General features: G+C 44.4%; 1 protein-coding gene across 10 annotated transcripts in view; it reads right to left on the bottom strand.

Annotated features, from left to right (window-relative positions):
- The window catches only part of tex11 (testis expressed 11), a 454,209-nt gene extending 436,776 nt beyond the window's left edge, over positions 1–17,433 (bottom strand). For 8 of the 10 annotated variants that reach the window (XR_011593569.1, XR_011593571.1, XR_011593570.1 and 5 more), the window contains exons 1-3: positions 17,103–17,433; positions 1,289–1,328; positions 127–248 (exon numbers count right to left, since the gene is read on the bottom strand). Coding sequence is in view for 7 of the 10 variants with exons in the window: in XM_070882608.1 (XP_070738709.1) it covers positions 127–248; positions 1,289–1,328; positions 17,103–17,132 (192 nt within the window). In the remaining 3 variants the exon portion in view is untranslated. The other 2 variants (XM_070882607.1, XM_070882604.1) reach the window with 2 other exon arrangements.
- Between the last annotated feature and the right edge of the window lie 981 nt (positions 17,434–18,414).

Genomic DNA, 18,414 nt, shown 5'->3' with positions numbered 1-18,414 from the left:
TACACTGGAGTCGCTCCAAGTATCAGTATCATGACTGACCTTCCAATTGCCAGATACCTGATCAAGAATGCCAAGGGAAGCCATTAATGTTTACAAGTTAAAACTGGAAAAAGTACTTTTCCAAACCTGAGTATCTTTTGTTTTGTTTCTCTCTACTTTATCCAAAGCTGTAACTTTATCAAACAGTTTGTCAATCACTTCCTCTACATTTCCAGTTGACTGCTTTTTCAACAGCTCTTCAGCATGTCCTTTCAAAGAAAAACAAACAGAAAAGTATTTATATAGCACCCTTCACAACCTCAGAACGTCCCAAAGTGCTTTACAGCCAATGAAGTACTTTTTAAACTGTAGTCACTGTTGTAAACAGCAATGTGATAACATCCAGATAATCTGTTTGTTTTAGTGAATTTGATTGAGGAATAAATATTAGCCAGGATAACTCCCCTGCTTTTCTTCGAAATAGTGCAATGGAATCTTCTACATCCACCCGAGAGCAAATGGGGCCTCAGTTTAACGTCTCATTCAAAAGACGGCACCTTCGACAATGCAGCACTCCCTCAGTAGTGCACAGGAGTGTCAGCCTAAATTTTTGTGTTCAAGTCTCTAGAGTGGGACTGAACCAACAACCTTCTGACTCCGAGGCGAGAGTGCTACCAACACTTCATTCAATGCATATTTCATATTTGAAAAAACAACTTGCATTTATATAGTACCTTTAATGTACTAAAACATCCCAGGGTGCTTCACAGGATTGTAATCAAACAAAAATGCCCATATTTATCTATGCCGGTGATGCCAAACCTTATGCTGCTTTGGATCCCATTTAAAGTTTCTCAAACTCTCTCCCTCCCTTAGCACCAGCTGCTGACAGCATTCATCAGGACCAATTCACTTCAACCAATTCCACTTGGGAGGTAGAATCAATGATTCTTTGTAGTCCCTTGGACAGACAACTCTGTGGATAGAAACTTCCAAGTGTGGCAGCCTTCTGGAATCAACATCAAGTTCAACAATTTCAGACCATAATCTCCGTCCCAATTTTTTCAGATGGCAGCTGTTGATGATCCTGCCATTCCCATTTGCAGCATTTAATCACTCCTGCCTTCCACCCGATCATAGACCAACCATTTTATTCTTTCCTCTTTGTCAGCACGATGGGCCGAAAGGGCCTATTTCCGTGCTGTAAATTTCTGTGATTCTATGTCACTCAGGCATTATTCTGACAGATGAAAATAAAAGGATTCAGAATACAGAAAAATAATACATTTATTAACATGAAATAGTTTACCTTTTATCTCGGTGATGATCAAATTTACATCCATTTCTTTCTAAAATTAAAATGTACATGGTTAAAAATCAGATAAAAATAATCAATTCACTAAAATGTTTATACTATCTGCCAAGAAATCATTTATCTGCTAATTAGCAATATCATTCTCAATCAAAAAACATATAGGCACATTAAAGTGGGGAAGAAAGAACAATAACCCAATCAGCTCATCTAGTATCCTCTCTTATTTGGGTGTATTTACGTCATACAGTTAGACCATATTCATTATTTGCCACAATCAACCAAACATAAATTGGGAATCCAATGGTTCAGAGTCTGTAATCATAATACATCAAGAAAGTCATGAGAAGCGGTGCACATCTTGACTTAGTCATGGTAACTAACCCAGAAGACATTAAGGAAATGGAAATTGTGGCCTGCAATCACAAGACACTTATCACAACTAAATGGTAGAGGATTTAGCAAAGTTAGCTGAATGCACAGTCAAAGAGATAGGTTTGGAGGAGGCTTTTAAATGGCACAAAGGAAAATAGCAAAACAAAGAGGTTTAGGTAAAGAGTTCTTGAGGGTGGGGCCAAGATGGCTCAAAGCACTGCCACTAAGCAAGGAACACTGGGAGGGACACAGTGTCAGCTGTGGCTCAGTTGGTAGCACACTCGCCTCAGTCAAAAGGTTGTGGGTTCAAATCCCACTTCAGAGACTTGAGCATAATATTCTCGGCTGACACTCCAGGGAGTGCTGCATTGTTAGAGGTGCTGTCTTTTGGATGAGACGTTAAACCGAAGCCCCATCTGCTCTCTCACGTGGACGTAAAAGATCCCATTGCACTAGTTCAATGAAGAGCAGGGGAGTTATCCCTGGTGTTCTGGACAATATTTATCCCTCAATCAACATCTCTAAAACATATTATTTGGTCATTAATGTCACGTATGTATTTTTGGGATCACTAGCCAGTAGATGTCGTCACTGTTGGAGGCCATGTATAAAAAGCCAGCCATTTTGTATATTATTCACTTTGGGCCTTAATAAAGCAGACCAAGGTCATACCTCTTGGAGTTAAACAGTACTCAGTCTAACAGTTATTGCATACACAACATTTGGCGACGAGGCAACAGAACCTGGGAGCATGCAAAAATGAGCACAATTGGATTGCTGGAGTGATTTGTGGAAGGAAAAGATTGGGCAGACTTTGTGAGCCATTTGAGCCAGTTCTTCGTGGCCAACAAAATGGAGCAGATCGGCGCCGGACGGTGTTCCTCACGGTTTGCGGTCCAAAAATTTATGGTCTGATAAAGAATCTACTCCTGTCTGCAAGTCCAACAGAGAAAATGTATGAAGAATTATGTACACTGGTACAGGACCACCTTAATCTAGACAAAGGCATCATCATCTCGAGATACAGATTTTACACGCACATTCACACATAGGGCCAAAATGCAGCGGAATTCATTGCCGACCTGAGACTTCTAGCGGGACCGTGTAAGTTTGGGGCTGTGTTGGCAGACATGCTGCGGGACTTCTTTGTAATCAGCATCAACCACGAGGTGATCCTGCGTAAACTACTGGCAGTGGAGACGTTGGACTTGAACAGGGTCATCATGGTCGTTCAGTCATGCATGACGAAGGATAGAAGTCTAAAGCAGATATCGGTGAAAAATCGAAACTCGACAAGTACTGTAAATATGATTGATTCAGCGTACGGCAGAGCGGCATATGGCAGAGTTTACCCGACTGCGTACGCAAAACCTGTGGCTGTCCAAAGTCCGCCAGTGGGAATGCATCCGATTTCTCCATGTTGGCGTTGTGGGGGAAATCACTGGCACCAGCAGTGCCGATTTAAGCAATATAGTTGCAAAGGCTGTCTGAGAGTGGGGCATCTCCAGCGCAAGTGTCCACAGATGAGCAAGCATGTTGCGACACACTAAGTGGAGGATGATGGTCAGACTAGCGCAGATCTGGATACGCAATCCAAGATACCAGAGGAGAAAGTGCATGGACTGTACTCGTTCCTAACTAAGAGCAATCCGATAACGATCAACGTGAAATTTAATGGGGTGCCGGTATCGATGGAACTGGACACGGGGGCGAGTCAATCGATAATGAGCCAGAGGGCATTCGACAAGCTGTGGGATACTAAGGCTGTGAGGCCCAGGCTGAGTCCAGTCAATGCCAAGTTACGCACGTACACCAAAGAACTCATAACGGTGATTGGCAGTGCCACAATTCAAGTGTCATATGACGTTGCGGTTCACAAGTTACCACTATGGATTGTTCCAGGTAATAGCCCAACGCTGTTCGGCAGGAACTGGCTTTAAAAATATCAGATGCGATTGGAACGACATCAAGGCGTTATCGTCGGAGAAAGATACCTGTGCCCAAGTACTGAGCAAGTTCCCCTTGCTGTTCGAACCAGCATCAGCAACCTCACGGGAGCCAAGGTGCAGATCCACGTGGACTCGGATGCAAGACCCGTCCATCATAAAGCTCGGGCAGTTCTATATATGATGAGGGAGAAGGTCGAAATCGAACTGGACAAACTCCAGCGTGAAGGGATATCACCGGTTGAATTTAATGAATGGGCCAGCCCCATTGTTCCTGTGCTGAAAAGTGATGGCACAGTCAGAATCTGTGGAACTACAAGGCTACGATCAACAGGGTTTCAAAACAGGATCAGTACCCGTTACCGAAGACTGATGACTTGTTTGCAACGCTAGCCGGGGGGGGGGGGAGGGGGGGAAAGTCGTTCAGCAAACTGGACCTGACGTCGGCCTACATGACACAGGAGCTGGTCGAGACGTCGAAGAGACTTACGTGCATTAACACGCATAAAGGACTGTTTATTTACCACAGGTGCCCTTTTGGAATTCGCTCGGCTGCAGCAATATTTCAGAGGAACATGGAGAGTCTACTGAAGTCCGTTCCCAGAACCGTCGTGTTCCAAGAAGACATCCTGATCACAGATCGTGACTCCGAGGAACATCTGAACAACCTGGAAGAGGTTCTACATCATCTGGACAAAGTGGGACTCAGACTGAAATGCTCAAAGTACGTCTTCATGGCACCAGAGATCGAATTCCTGGAGAGGTAAATTGCTGCTGATGGCATCAGGTCCACGGACGCGAAAACCAAGGCCATCAAGAATGCACCCAAGCCGCAGAATGTGATTGAGCTGCGTTCGTTCCTGGGTCTACTCAACTACTTCGGTAACTTCCTACCTAAATTGAGCAACTTATTAGAACCACTGCACATGCTGCTAAGAAAAGGCGGCAACTGGGTGTGGGGTGCGTCTCAAGACAGAGCTTTTGAAAAAGCCACTAATCTGCTTTGCTCTAACAAGCTGCTGGTACATTATAACCCATGTAAACGTTTAATATTGGCCTGTGATGCTTCGTCATATGGAATTGGTTGCGTACTCCAACAATCTAATGAGTCGGGTAAACTTCAATCAGTCGCGTATGTTTCAAAAAGTTTGTCTAAAGCGGAAAGAGCCTACAGAATGGTAGAGAAAGAAGCATTAGCCTGTGTGTATAGGGTTAAAAAGATGCATCAGTACCTGTTTGTTCTTCAGTTTGAACTGGAGACAGATCACAAGCTGCTCATTTCACTGTTCTCTGAAAACAAAGGTATCAATACCAATGCTTCATCCCGCATCCAGAGCTAGGCACTGACATTATCCACTTAGGATTATGTCATTCGCTACAGACCTGGCACCGAGAATTGTGCCAATGTTTTGAGCCATCTGCCGCTGCCCACACCGGAAGTGGAAACGGCAAAACCGGCGGACCTAGTGTTAGTTATGGATGCTTTTGAGAGTGTAGGAACCCCTGTTACGGCTCAACAACTTAAGACCTGGACCAGCCAGGACCCGATTTAATCGTTGGTGAAGAGTTGCATCCTCAAAGGTGATTGCTGCCATACCCAAGCAAATGTGCAAGGAGACCAAACCTTACATTCTTCGCAAAGACGAACTGTCTATTCCGCCGGTTTATATACATAGAAACATAGAAAATAGGTGCAGGAGTAGGCCATTCGGCCCTTTGAGCCTGCACCACCATTCAATAAGATCATGGCTGATCCATCACCTCAGTACCCCTTTCCTGCTTTCTCTCCATACCCCTTGATCCCTTTAGCTGTATGGGCCATATCTAACTCCCTCTTGAATATATACAATGAACTGGCATCAACAACTCTCTGTGGTAGAGAATTCCACAGGTTAACAACTCTCTGAGTGAAGCAGTTTCTCCTCATCTCGGTCCTAAATGGCTTACCCCTTATCCTTAGACTGTGTCCTCTGATTCTAGACTTCCCCAACATCGGGAACATTCTTCCTGCATCTAACCTGTCCAGTCCCGTCAGTATTTTATATGTTTCTATGAGATCCCCTCTCATTCTTCTAAACTCCAGTGAATACAGGCCCAGTCGATCCAGTCTCTCCTCATATGTCAGGCCTGCCATCCCAGGAATCAGTCTGGTGAACCATCGCTGCATTCCCTCAATAGCAAGAACGTCCTTCCTCAGATTAGGAGACCAAAACTGAACACAATATTCCAGGTGAAGCCTCTCCAAGGCCCTGTACAACTGGGCCTGTACTCAAATCCCCTAGCTATGAAGTCCAACATGCCATTTGCCTTCTTCACCACCTGATCTACCTGCATGCCAACTTTCAATGAATGATGTACCATAACACCCAGGTCTCGTTGCACCTCCCCTTTTCCTAATCTGCCGCCATTCAGATAATATTCTGCCTTCGTGTTTTTGCCACCAAAGTGGATAACCTCCCATTTATCCACATTATTCTGCATCTGCCATGCATTTGCCCACTCACCTAACCTGTCAAAGTCACCCTGCAGCCTCTTAGCATCCTCCTCGCAGCTCACACCGCCACCCAGCTTAGTGTCATCTGCAAACTTGGAGATATTACACTCAATTCCTTCATCTAAATCATTGATGTATATTGTAAATAGCTGGGCTCCCAGCACTGAGCCCTGCGGCACCCCACTAGTCACTGCCTGCCATTCTGAAAAGGACCCGTTTATCCTGACTCTCTGCTTCCTGTCTGCCAACCAGTTCTCTATCCACGTCAATACATTACCCCCAATACCATGTGCTTTAATTTTGCACACCAATCTCTTGTGTGGGACCTTGTCAAAAGCCTTTTGAAAGTTCTCTATTTGGTGTCTACTAGTTACATCCTCAAAAAATTCTGGAAGATTTGTCAAGCATGATTTCCTTTCATAAATCCATGCTGAATTGGATCGATCCTGTCACTGCTTTCCAAATGCGCTGCTATTTCATCTTTAATAATTGATTCCAGCATTTTCCCCACCACTGATGTCAGGGTAACCAGTCTATAATTCCCCGTTTTCTCTCTCCCTCCTTTCTTAAAAAGTGGTGTTACACTAGCTACCCTCCAGTCCAGACGAACTGATCCAGAGTCGATAGACTGCTGGAAAATGATCACCAATGCAGCCACTATTTCTAGGGCCACTTCCTTAAGTACTCTGGGATGCAGACTATCAGGCCCTGGAGATTTATCGGCCTTCAATCCCATCAATTTCCTGACTAATAAGGATTTCCTTCAATTCCTCCTTCTCACTAGACCCTCTGTTCCCTAGTATTTCCGGAAGGTTATTTGTGTCTTCCTTCGTGAAGACAGAACCAAAGTATTTGTTCAATTGGTCTGTCATTTCTGTTCCCCATTATAAATTCACCTGATTCTTTCTGCAAGGGACCTACGTTTGTCTTCACTAATCTTTTTCTCTTCACATATCTATAGAAGCTTTTGCAGTCAGTTTTTATGTTCCCAGCAAGCTTCCTCTCATACTCTATCTTCCCCTTCCTAATCAAACCCTTTGTCCTCCTCTGCTGAATTCTAAATTTCTCCCAGACCTCAGGTTTGTGCTTTTTCTGGCTAATTTATATGCCTCTTCCTTAGATTTTACACTATCCTTAATTTCCCTTGTTAGCCACGGTTGAGTCACCTTCCCCGTTTTATTTTTACTCCAGACCGGGATGTACAATTGTTGAAGTTCATCCATGTGATCTTTAAATGTCTGCCATTGTCTATCCACCGACAACCCTTTAAGTATCATTCCCCAGTCAATTCTAGCCAATTCACGTCTCATACCATCGAAGTTACCTTTCCCTAAGTTCAAGACCCTAGTCTCTGAATTAACTGTGTCACTCTCCATCTTAATAAAGAATTCTACCATATTATGATCACTGTTTCCCAAGGGCCCTCACACAACAAGATTGCTAATTAGTCCTTTCTCATTACAGATCACCCAGTCTAGGCCAGCCCTCTAGTTGGTTCCTCGACATATTGGTCCAGAAAACCATCCCTAATACACTCCAGGAAATCCTCCTCCACCGTATTGCTACCAGTTTGGTTAGCCCAATCTATATGTAGATTAAAGTCGCCCATGATAACTGCTGTACCCTTATTGCATGCATCCCTAATTTTTTGTTTGATGCTGTCCCCAACCTCATTACTACTGTTTGGTGGTCTGTACACAACTCCCATTAGCGTTTTCTGCCCTTTGGTATTCCGCAGCTCTACCCATACAGATTCCACATCATCCAAGCTAATGTCCTTCCTTACTATTGCATTAATTTCCTCTTCAACCAGCAACGCTACCCCACTTCCTTTTCCTTTCTATCTATCCTTCCTGAATGTTGAATCCCCCTGGATGTTGAGTTCCCAGCCTTGGTCTCCCTGGAGCCATGTCTCCGTAATGCCAATTATATCATATTCATTAACAGCTGCCTGCACAGTTAATTCGTCCACCTTATCACGCATACTCGCATTGAGGCACAGTACCTTCAGGCTTGTCTTTGGGACAATCGTGCTGTTATGCCCAAGAAAGGAAGAGAGAAATTTGTACGTGAGCTACATAGCACACATCCCGGCATTGTAATGATGAAAGCCATCGCCAGGTCTCATGTATGGTGGCCGGGAATCGACTCTGAGCTGGAATCATGTGTGCATCAGTGCAACACTTGCATGCAGCTCAGCAAAGCACCAGCAGAATCGCCGCTGAGTCTGTGTCGTGGCCGTCCAAACCATGGTCCAGTATCCGCATAGACTTTGCAGGTCTCTTCCTGGGGAAGATGTTTTTCGTTGTGGTGGGTGCATATTCAAAGTGGATAGAGTGTATAATCAAGTCATCCAGCACATCCACAGCTACCATTAAGAATCTCAGTGTCATGTTCGCGACACATGGTCTGCGTGACATCGTTGTTAGCGACAGCGGATCGTGCTTCACCAGTCAGGAGTTTCAAGAGTTCATGAAACTCAATAGTATCAAACATGTACGGTCAGCACCGTTCAAACCTGCATCCAATGGGCAAGCAGAACGTTCTGTCCAAATCATAAAGCAGAGTATGAAGCGAGTAACCCAAGGGTCACTGCAGACCCGCCTGTCATGCATACTGTTTAGTTACAGGACAAGACCACACACGCTTACCGGGGTCTCGCCTGCTGAACTAATGATGAAGCGAGGTCTTAAGACCAAGCTATCTCTTGTACACCCTGACTTGAATAATCATGTTGAATATAGAAGACAAAGTCAGTAAGGGTATCACGATCGCGCAGCTGTTTCATGCGATATTTCTGTAAATGATCCTGTATATGTTCTGAATTATGGTCAAGGTCCCAAGTGGATCACTGGTACTGTCATGGCCAAGGAGAGCAACAGAGTATTTATTGTCAAGCTCAAAAATGGGCAAACATGCAGGAAACATATGGATCAGACAAAGCCGCGGCACACAGATGAACCGGAACAGTTGGAGGAAGAGACAAGCGGCGACCAACCAACCTACCCCCAGTCATCAGAGAACTCAGTGGTCATCAGTGAATCGGGACTTTCAATCACTGACATGTTCAATGAAAATGGACTTTCAATCCCTGACATGGCCATTGCCACTCCCACCAGGTCAGCCACCCAGCCACCAGTCACAACAGACTCTGAACACTCACCCAAGGCTGGAGTTGAACTGAGACGGTCAACCCAGGAGCGTAAAACACCGGACCGTCTCAATTTGTAAAAGACTGTGTTAATATCTCAGAGGAGGGTATTGTCATGTATGTACTTTTGGGATCACTAGCCACTAGATGGCGGCACTGTTGGAGGCCACTGGGCTGCACGCACGTGTGAGCAGCCCAAGTATAAAAGGCCAGCCATTTTGTATATTTGTCACTTTGGGCCTTAATAAAGCAGAGCTAAGGTCATACCTCTTGGAGTTAAACAGTACTAAGTCTAACAGTTATTGCATACACAATTATAACATTGCTGTTTGTGGGAGCTTGCTGTGTGCAAATTGGCTGCCACATTTCCTACATTACAACAGTGAGCACACTTCAAAAGTACTTCAATGGCTGTAAAGCACTTTGGGATGTCCAGTGGGCGTGAAAGGCGCTATATAAATGCATGCCTTTCGTTTTTATATGAGTTTAGAGTTCGAAGACAGTGGGAAGTTGCAGGGTGGGGCAAGGCCATGGAAGGAGTTGTAAACAAGGGGTTTTAGGGAGACGGGAAGCCAGTGAAGGGCAGCAGGAACTAGTAGATGAGTGTGCAAGACTAAGAGCAGGATATGTTGCAGCCAGTGGCAGTTTGAACATTTAATTGTTTTGTCATTTAATCTCTCCTGCCTTCCACCCTATCACCGACCTTCCCTTTTGTTCTTTCCTCCCCTCTTCCCTTTCCCTGCCTCTGTACTTGTTTAAAACCAGTAACATCTCTAACTTTTTCCAGTTCTGACAAAAGGTCATCGACCTGAAACCTTAACTCTGTTTCTCTCTCTACAGATGCTGCCTGACCTGCTGAGTAGTTCAAGCATTTTCTGTTTTTATTACAGCTTGAACAAGTTGGAGCTTGAGTAATCTAGATAAGAGTTTGGGGGCCATCAAGGAGGGCGCGCGAGAACCCGAGTCTTGAGATAATAAAAACATGGAAAAAAGTTTGTGGCAGAGGGACGTGAGATCAGGCCAAAGGCAGGTAACATTGTAGAGCATGCGGTCTTGGCGATGGACAGATTGGCCCAGAAATTCCTCTCGGACAATCTTCCCGCGGGCAATTACCTCCTCGCTGGAGAATTTTTACGAATCCACCTGGTGGTCTAGCAGGCGGCCTGGATTCTGATGGGAAGGCCTTCTCTTCCCACGCTGTGAAGCGCGCTCCCGTCCGGAGGGTTCCCATGCAGAAGATGCAGTCACGTGTGACTGCTCAGCCAATCAGTTAAGTATTTCACAGGTTCCCATTAATAGCACTGCGACTCGTGTATCTACAAGTTTTCAGTGCTTTTAAGGGGAACAAAACCAAACACACAAAATAATAATAAAAACAGATCACACATATTTAAAATTAATTGAAATTAAAGTTATGTCTTATAAAAATAAAATATTTTCCCAATTTTTAAAAAAGTTTTTTAAATTATGGTTAAAAATAAACTTACCGTAGTGGGGAGGGATTTTAACAATAAAATGTGTTTATAGTTTAATTTTATTGTTTTTGTATGTTTTAAAACACTTGCGTCTGTAAAAGTAGGCTATGCACCTGCTTTTATCAGGCGCAAAATTTTTGAGGACATTTGCTGGGCAAGATATGCGTAAATCCCGCAATCTTGTCCAAGAAATGCCCTCGCTCCAGAGATGTCTACGATCTGTCAAGCTCCAGCTTGACAGATCGGAAAAGCCGGTTTTCAGCGCGAAAATCGGCTTTTCCGATGCCTTCCCAGGTCAGTAGAAACTTCGTACGGGCCCGGGACATCAGAATTTCGACCCCATTATGGGGCATGAAGCTCAGCTCAGGGATAAGACAGAAAATTGATGTGGCATTCCATATGGTTCAGCTAATGTGACCAGTTGGAGAGAGGGAGTCAGAATCAAGGGTAGAGTTCTTTGCGGGACTCAAATAAGATTGCTTTGGGTTTTTCCAGTGTTCAACTCAAAGAAGTTCTCAATAGGTTTTCCTAGTATCCTTGGAATCTGAAAACCTCCCTTCTACAGCATCTTGCTAGCATTGACTACCCACCCCCCACCCCACACCCCTTAGTTCTGTGCATGGCACTGGGAATAAACCTGTGATTACATGCTCAAGGTCTTGCATTGATCATAGAAAATTATGACTTAGAAGACCATTCGGCCCATCGTGCCTGTGCTGTTCGAAAAAGAGTTACCCTGTCTAATCCAGCATTAGGTCTGTAGCCCTGTAGGTCACAGCTCTTTAAGTGCACATTCAAGTATCTTTTAATTGTGATACGGGTTTCTGTCTCTACCACCCTTTCAAGCATTGAGTTCCAGAAACCTACCACGCTCTGGGTGAAGAAAGGTTTCCTCATCTCCCCTCGAATCGTTCTACCTACTTTAAATCTATGCCCTTTGGTTATTGACCCCTTTGCTAAGGGAAATAGGTCCTTCCTATCAACCCTATCTAGGCCCCTCATAATTTTATTCACCTCAATTAAGTCTCCCCTCAGCCTTCTCTGTTCCAAGGAAAACAACCCCACCCTATCCAATCTTTTCTCATAGCTAAAGTTTTCCAGTCCTAGCAACATCCTTGTAAATCTCCTCTGCACCCTTTCTCGTGCAATCACATCCTTCCTGTAATGTGGTGACCAGAACTGTACGCAGTGCTCAAGCTGTGGCCTAACTAATGTCATATACAGTTCTTAGCATCACTTCCTTGCTCTTGTATTCTATGCCTCGGCTAATAAAGGAAAGTATTCCATATTCCTTTTTAACTAATTATCTACCTGCCCTGCTACCTTTAAGGATCTGTGGACATATACTTCAAGGTTTAATCTAGAACTGAACCCTTCTGCAATATTTCTATCCTACTTTTTTGTATGCCACTGGCTCCAATGACTAGCTGTCTTCCTTCTCTTTCAAGAATTTTTTCCACCCAAACCATTTTGTCATAACCTTGCCAACACAAGATTCAAGCTTCTTGATCAAGGCTACAAATCAAGCTGGTTAACCACCTAATCGAGGATTCCCATTCCCCCACAACTACCTATTCTCACAGTAACCTCTTATACCAAGCAGGTTGGTAAACTCAATTCTACTTTCATCTTGAAACATAGAAAATAGGTGCAGGAGTAGGCCATTCGGCCCTTCTAGCCTGCACCACCATTCAATAGGATCATGGCTGATCATGCAACTTCAGTACCCCATTTCTGCTTTCTCTCCATACCCCTTGATCCTTTTAGCCATAAGGGTCACATCCAACTCCCTTTTGAATATATCTAACGAATTGACCTCAACAACTTTCTGTGGTAGAGAATTCCACAGGTTCACGATTCTCTGAGTGAAGAAGTTTCTCCTCATCTTGGTCCTAAAGGGCTTACCCCTTATCCTTAGACTGTGACCCCGGTTCTGGACTTCCCCAACATCGGGAACATTCTTCCTGCATCTAACCTGTCCAATCCCGTCAGAATTTTATATGTTTCTATGAGATCCCCTCTCATTCTTCTAAATTCCAGTGAATATAAGCCTAGTCGATCCAGTCTTTCTTTATATGTCAGTCTTGCCATCCCAGGAATCAGTCTGGTGAACCTTCACTGCACTCCCTCAATAGCAAGAATGTCCTTCCTCAGATTAGGAGACCAAAACTGTACACAATATTCAAGGTGTGGCCTCACCAAGGCCCTGTACAACTGGAGGCAGGCATCCCTCCAAATCATGAATAACTATGGCCTGTTTCTGGACCACATGATCTTCCCTGGGAAGCTGAGAAGGAGGATGTGGAAGATTGAGAGGGCTTGCATTACCAGCCACAAGTTGTGGAAGAAGGCCCTGCTCCAGGCAGTAATTGCCTGGGGCTGTTCAGTCCAGTAACAGTGTTGGAGTTATAAGGATATGTATCCTTGACCATATCCCTGCTCAGAGGAATCTGGAAATGCGTTTATCAAGGTTTCAAAACTGCTGTGTTACATAGAAACATAGAAAATAGGTGCAGGAGTAGGCCATTCGGCCCTTCGAGCCTGCACCGCCATTCAATAAGATCATGGCTGATCATTCCCTCAGTACCCCTTTCCTGCTTTCTCTCCATACCCCTTGATCCCCTTAGCCATAAGGGCCATATCCAACTCCCTCTTGAATATATCCAACGAACTGGCATCAACAACTCTCTGCGGCAGGGAATTCCATAGGTTAACAACTCTCTGAGTGAAGAGATTTCTCCTCATCTCAGTCCTAAATGGCCTACCCCTTATCCTAAGACTATGTCCCCTTGTTCTGGACTTCCCCAACATCGGGAACATTGTTCCCACATCTAACCTGTCCAGTCCCGTCAGAATCTTAAGCGTTTCTATGAGATCCCCACTCATCCTTCTAAACTCCAGTGAATAAAGGCCCAGTTGATCCAGTCTCTCCTCATGACAGTCCCGCCATCCCCAGAATCAGTCTGGTAAACCTTCGCTGCACTCCCTCAATAGCAAGAACGTCCTTCCTCAGGTTAGGAGACCGAAACTGTACACAATATTCCAGGTGAGGCCTCACCAAGGCCCTGTACAACTGCAGTAAGACCTCTCTGCTCCTATACTCAAATCCCCTAGCTATGAAGGCCAACATACCATTTGCCTTCTTCGCCGCCTGCTGTACCTGCATGCCCACTTTCAGTGACTGATGAACCATGACACCCAGGCCTCATTGCACCTCCGCTTTTCCTAATCTGCCGCCATCCAGATAATATTCTGCCTTCGGGTTTTTGCCCCCAAAATGGATAACCTCACATTTATCCACATTATACTGCATCTGCCATGCATTTGCCCACTCACCTAACCTGTCCAATTCATCGTGCAGCCTCTTAGCGTCCTCCTCACAGCTCACACCGCCATCCAGTTTAGTGTCATCCGCAAACTTGGAGATGCTACACTCAATTTCTTCATCTAAATCATTAATGTATAGTGTAAAGAGCTGGGATCCCAGCACTGAGCCCTGCGGCACTCCATTAGACACTGCCTGCCATTCTGAAAAGGACCCGTTTATCTCTACTCTCTGCTTCCTGTCTGCCAACCAGTTCTCTATCCACGTCAGTATATTACCCCCAATACCATGCGCTTTGATTTTGCACACCAATCTCTTGTGCGGGACCTTGTCAAAAGCCTTATGAAAGTCCAAATACACATCCACTGGTTCTCCCTTGTCCACTCTGCTAGTTACATCCTCAAAAAATTCCAGAAGATTCGTCAAGCATGATTTCCCTTTCATAAATCCATGCTGACTTGGTTCGATCCTGTCACTGCTATCCAAATGCGCTGCTATTTCATCCTTAATGATTGATTCCAACATTTTCCCCACTACTGATGTCAGGCTAACCGCTCTATAATTACCCGCTTTCTTTCTCCCTCTCTTTTTCAAAAGTGGTGTTACATTAGCTACCCTCCAGTCCATAGGAACTGATCCAGAGTCGATAGACTGTTGGAAAATGATCACCAATGCATCCACTATTTCTAGAGCCGCTTCCTTAAGCACTCTGGGATGCAGACTATCAGGCCCCGGGGATTTATCGGCCTTCAATCCCATCAGTTTTCCTATCACAATTTCCCACCTAATAAGGATATCCTTCAGTTCCTCCTTCTCACTAGACCCTCGGTCCCCTAGTACAATCGGAAGGTTATTTATGTCTTCCTTCGTGAAGACAGAACCAAAGTATTTATTCAATTGGTCTGCTATTTCTTTATTCCCCATTATAAGTTCACCCGAATCCGACTGCAAGGGACCTGTTTGTCTTCACTAATCTTTTTCTCTTCACATATTTATAGAAGCTTTTGCAGTCAGCTTTTATGTTCCCTGCAAGCTTCCTCTCGTATTCTATTTTCCCCCTCTTAATTAAACCCTTAGTCTTCCTTTGTTGAATTCTAAATTTCTCCCAGTCCTCAGGTTTGTTGCTTTTTCTAGCCAAATTATATGCCTCTTCCTTGGCTTTAACACTGTCCTTAATTTCCCTTGTTAGCCATGGTTGAGCCACCTTCCCTGTTTTATTTTTACTCCAGACAGGGATGTACAATTGCTGAAGTTCATCCATGTGAACTTTGGAATGTAGATACACACTATCTGGTAGAGTCCTTGGGCTAGAATTTCCACTCCATTTCCACCGGGTTTCTCAGCAGTACTGCTCGTTTTCAGCAGAAAACCACCCAGCGAGAACTTCCACAAGTAGATCCACCGGCAGTTTCGGAAATACCGCTAGAGAGCGGACCGCTGGTGTGCCCCACCGAAAAAACGTTACAGCCTAGGTTTGGGCTCAGCGTTGACCCGTAGGTGAGTAGAAAAAAAACGCCCATGAGAAAGCAGCCGGAGCTGGGCGGTAGCTAAGTAGCCCTTCAAAAAATGGTAAGTTAGTGTTTTTTATAATTCTTTTAAAATTCTTTTACAGCGATTAAATGGAAAAGGGTCCTGAGAATGTTTTCTGATTTTTTGGAAAAAATATTTTTTGTGTTTTCCCTCCTCCCTAGGCCCAACCCACAGCCTCAGATTAAATTTGAGTGGGTGCCGTCCATTTTGATTAAGAACTCCCAATTTCCGCAGGATCGCGTTTTCCGCCGAGAATCTGCGTGTAAGACCCATTTTTTTCGGCGGGCAGAATTTTTTCCTTTTTTTGTGCAATTTTTCACCAGCATTAATTTAATAATCTTAGTGATCTTTTGGGTGGCAATCCGGCGGTGGCAGATTTTATGGAAATTCTAGCCCCTAGTCTCCCAGCAGTGAGAAGGGTTAACTCAGATCCACATCTATGCCGGATGACGAGAGGGAGGAGGAGGCTTTTGGTGCCTAAGTCTTAAATATTTGTGTGTTATCATTATGTGTAGGTGTAATACCCGCTTTCAATTTTCATCCATGTGCAAGTTATTCAGCCACGTGAAGGGATGCCCGAGACCATGAATTCCAATTTGGAATAGTTCTTTTAACCTAAAAGCTGAATTATTCAATGGTTTGGAAAATGCTCAAGAGAAGATGGTGGTTTTGGTGGCATATCGCAGAATATCATATGGAGGTATATTATAAACAAAACATATATAAAATACATGTTTTTATATAACCTTTTACATCAACCCACTTACACCACCCCCCCAAAGCAATGAATTTACTTTTTGAAGTACTGTGGCTTTTGGCTGTAGGTAGTAAACATGGTGGAAGAGTCATCTTTGCATGGTGCCACTTCAAGAGAAGGGTTTTATAGTCAGGAGCTATCTGTCCAGTCCAGGTACCTGATTAGCCTGAAGTCTCTTGATAACTTCTTTGATCTCACTGCTCTGTAAGTTTGCCTACAAAAGTGGACATCAGCTGGCAATCATTTGGTTTCTTGCTGAGTGCCCTCTCCCTGTAAAGTATCGAGCGAGACAACTTCCATCCAACGTGGGGATAAAAAAAACATACCACACTACTTTACTTCCCGAGTCTGAACCTTCTTCAGATACAAAAATGGCTCATTCGGACCACATCTATGTTCATCACTATAACTAGTACTTAAGAAGTAGTAGAAAAAGCAATATTATGGTTAGCATAACATGTTGTTAGTATATTAATGCACTTCGAGGCAGCGCGATGTAGGGTCATAAACAAATCTTCTTGTCCAGAAGTTGTTGGAGCCAAGATGAAACATGTTATAGCAACAGCGCTAGCAGGTTACCTGTGGCTGATGTCCGTTGGGGAATAACATACGGCGAGGGGAGAAAATTTAATTTTGAAAGGTTTTTCTCCCCTTAGCTCCAGGGGTGATTGATAACTCTTACTCCTGGTGGTCCCATGGCTCTTCACCAAGTGGCCCTAAGACTATAAGAAAACTGTTCCATAAGAATTTCACCTTACCCCCAAATCCTCACAGATGTAATTTCCCATTATAGTTGGATGAACATCCAGAGAATGATTTTCAGTAGATACCAGGAGATTTTATTTTTTGAACGGGAATTTAAAAAGTAAGAATTCATGAAATTCAATGGGAACAATAGCTTAAAGACAGTGACTGGAAAAATACAACAGAACCGGGTTTTTTTTTTGACATACTTTGGGACGCAAAAGATTTGAAGAGCCTGAAGTCGGCGATGCAGCAAGGCTGACTGTGGTGCACACGCAGCCTGCCCGCTCACGCTTCCCGCCTTTTCGCGCGAGCCCCTCTGTGCACGCCACTGCACATCGCGCGCACAGAAGGATCGAGAATGGCTTTACTTCACGCCGCAACCGACACGAGGACGTACCCGCCAGCCAATGGGAATCGAGCTGCTGGTGAGTGCCGCACGTGGCTGTTCACGTTCCAGGCATCAAGTGCAACTTGAGGTGGGGTGGCTTGACCCATCCACCTCCACGGAGGTGTGTGGGGGACCTGACCCATCCACCTCCATGGCACGAACCTGGTATTGCAGTACTTCCAGGAACGGTGCAGTGGCTCTAGGCCTTTTGGCTAAGAGCATTGGCGCAGAGTGATCCTTGGCGTGTGCAAGGTGACCTCTGGCGTTTGTGATTTGACAAAGAATTGGAACGATTGGCTACGAATTTCAAAAAAAAAAATCAAGTGCAACTTGAAACCAACAATGAAAATGCAAAAACATGCTTAGCTTGGTTGTTTTTTTTTTGGTGAGGCTAATCTTCTCCGCCGCAGGACATCACTGCAAGAGTTCCTCAGAGCAACATCCTCCGCCCAACTATCTTCAGCTGCTTCATCCATGACCTTCCGTCCATCATAAGGTCAGAAATGGGGCAGTTGCTGATTGCACAGGGTTGGCAACTCGAGTTGGGGCCATTTCTGGAGGTTTGATTACAACTCTATTGGGGGAGACAAAATAAACAGTAGATCGAGTGCCCCCCGATCTGGGGGACATTCCAGACACTTTTAACTGCACTCTTTTTTTAAATTTTTTTTTTTGTTTTGTTTTGTGGTTTTTAGGTTTGATTACATAACATCTGATCATATGACAGCTGCAAATATTATTGCATTTGCATACAATATACAACAGAAAAACAGACTATTCAGCCCAACTAGTCTGTGCTGCTGTTTATACTCTTGAGTCTCCTCCCATTCCAGCTACCTCATCTCAGCATAACTTTCTATTCCCTAATTTCTTTTCTAAAGCATCTAAGCTATTTGTCTCAATCTCTTCCAGTGGAGCGAGTTTTCACATTCTAA

The sequence above is a fragment of the Pristiophorus japonicus genome, chromosome 6 (assembly GCF_044704955.1).
Source record: "Pristiophorus japonicus isolate sPriJap1 chromosome 6, sPriJap1.hap1, whole genome shotgun sequence".
Lineage (NCBI taxonomy): Eukaryota > Metazoa > Chordata > Chondrichthyes > Pristiophoridae > Pristiophorus > Pristiophorus japonicus.
This window is presented reverse-complemented; position numbering and strand designations above follow the sequence as displayed.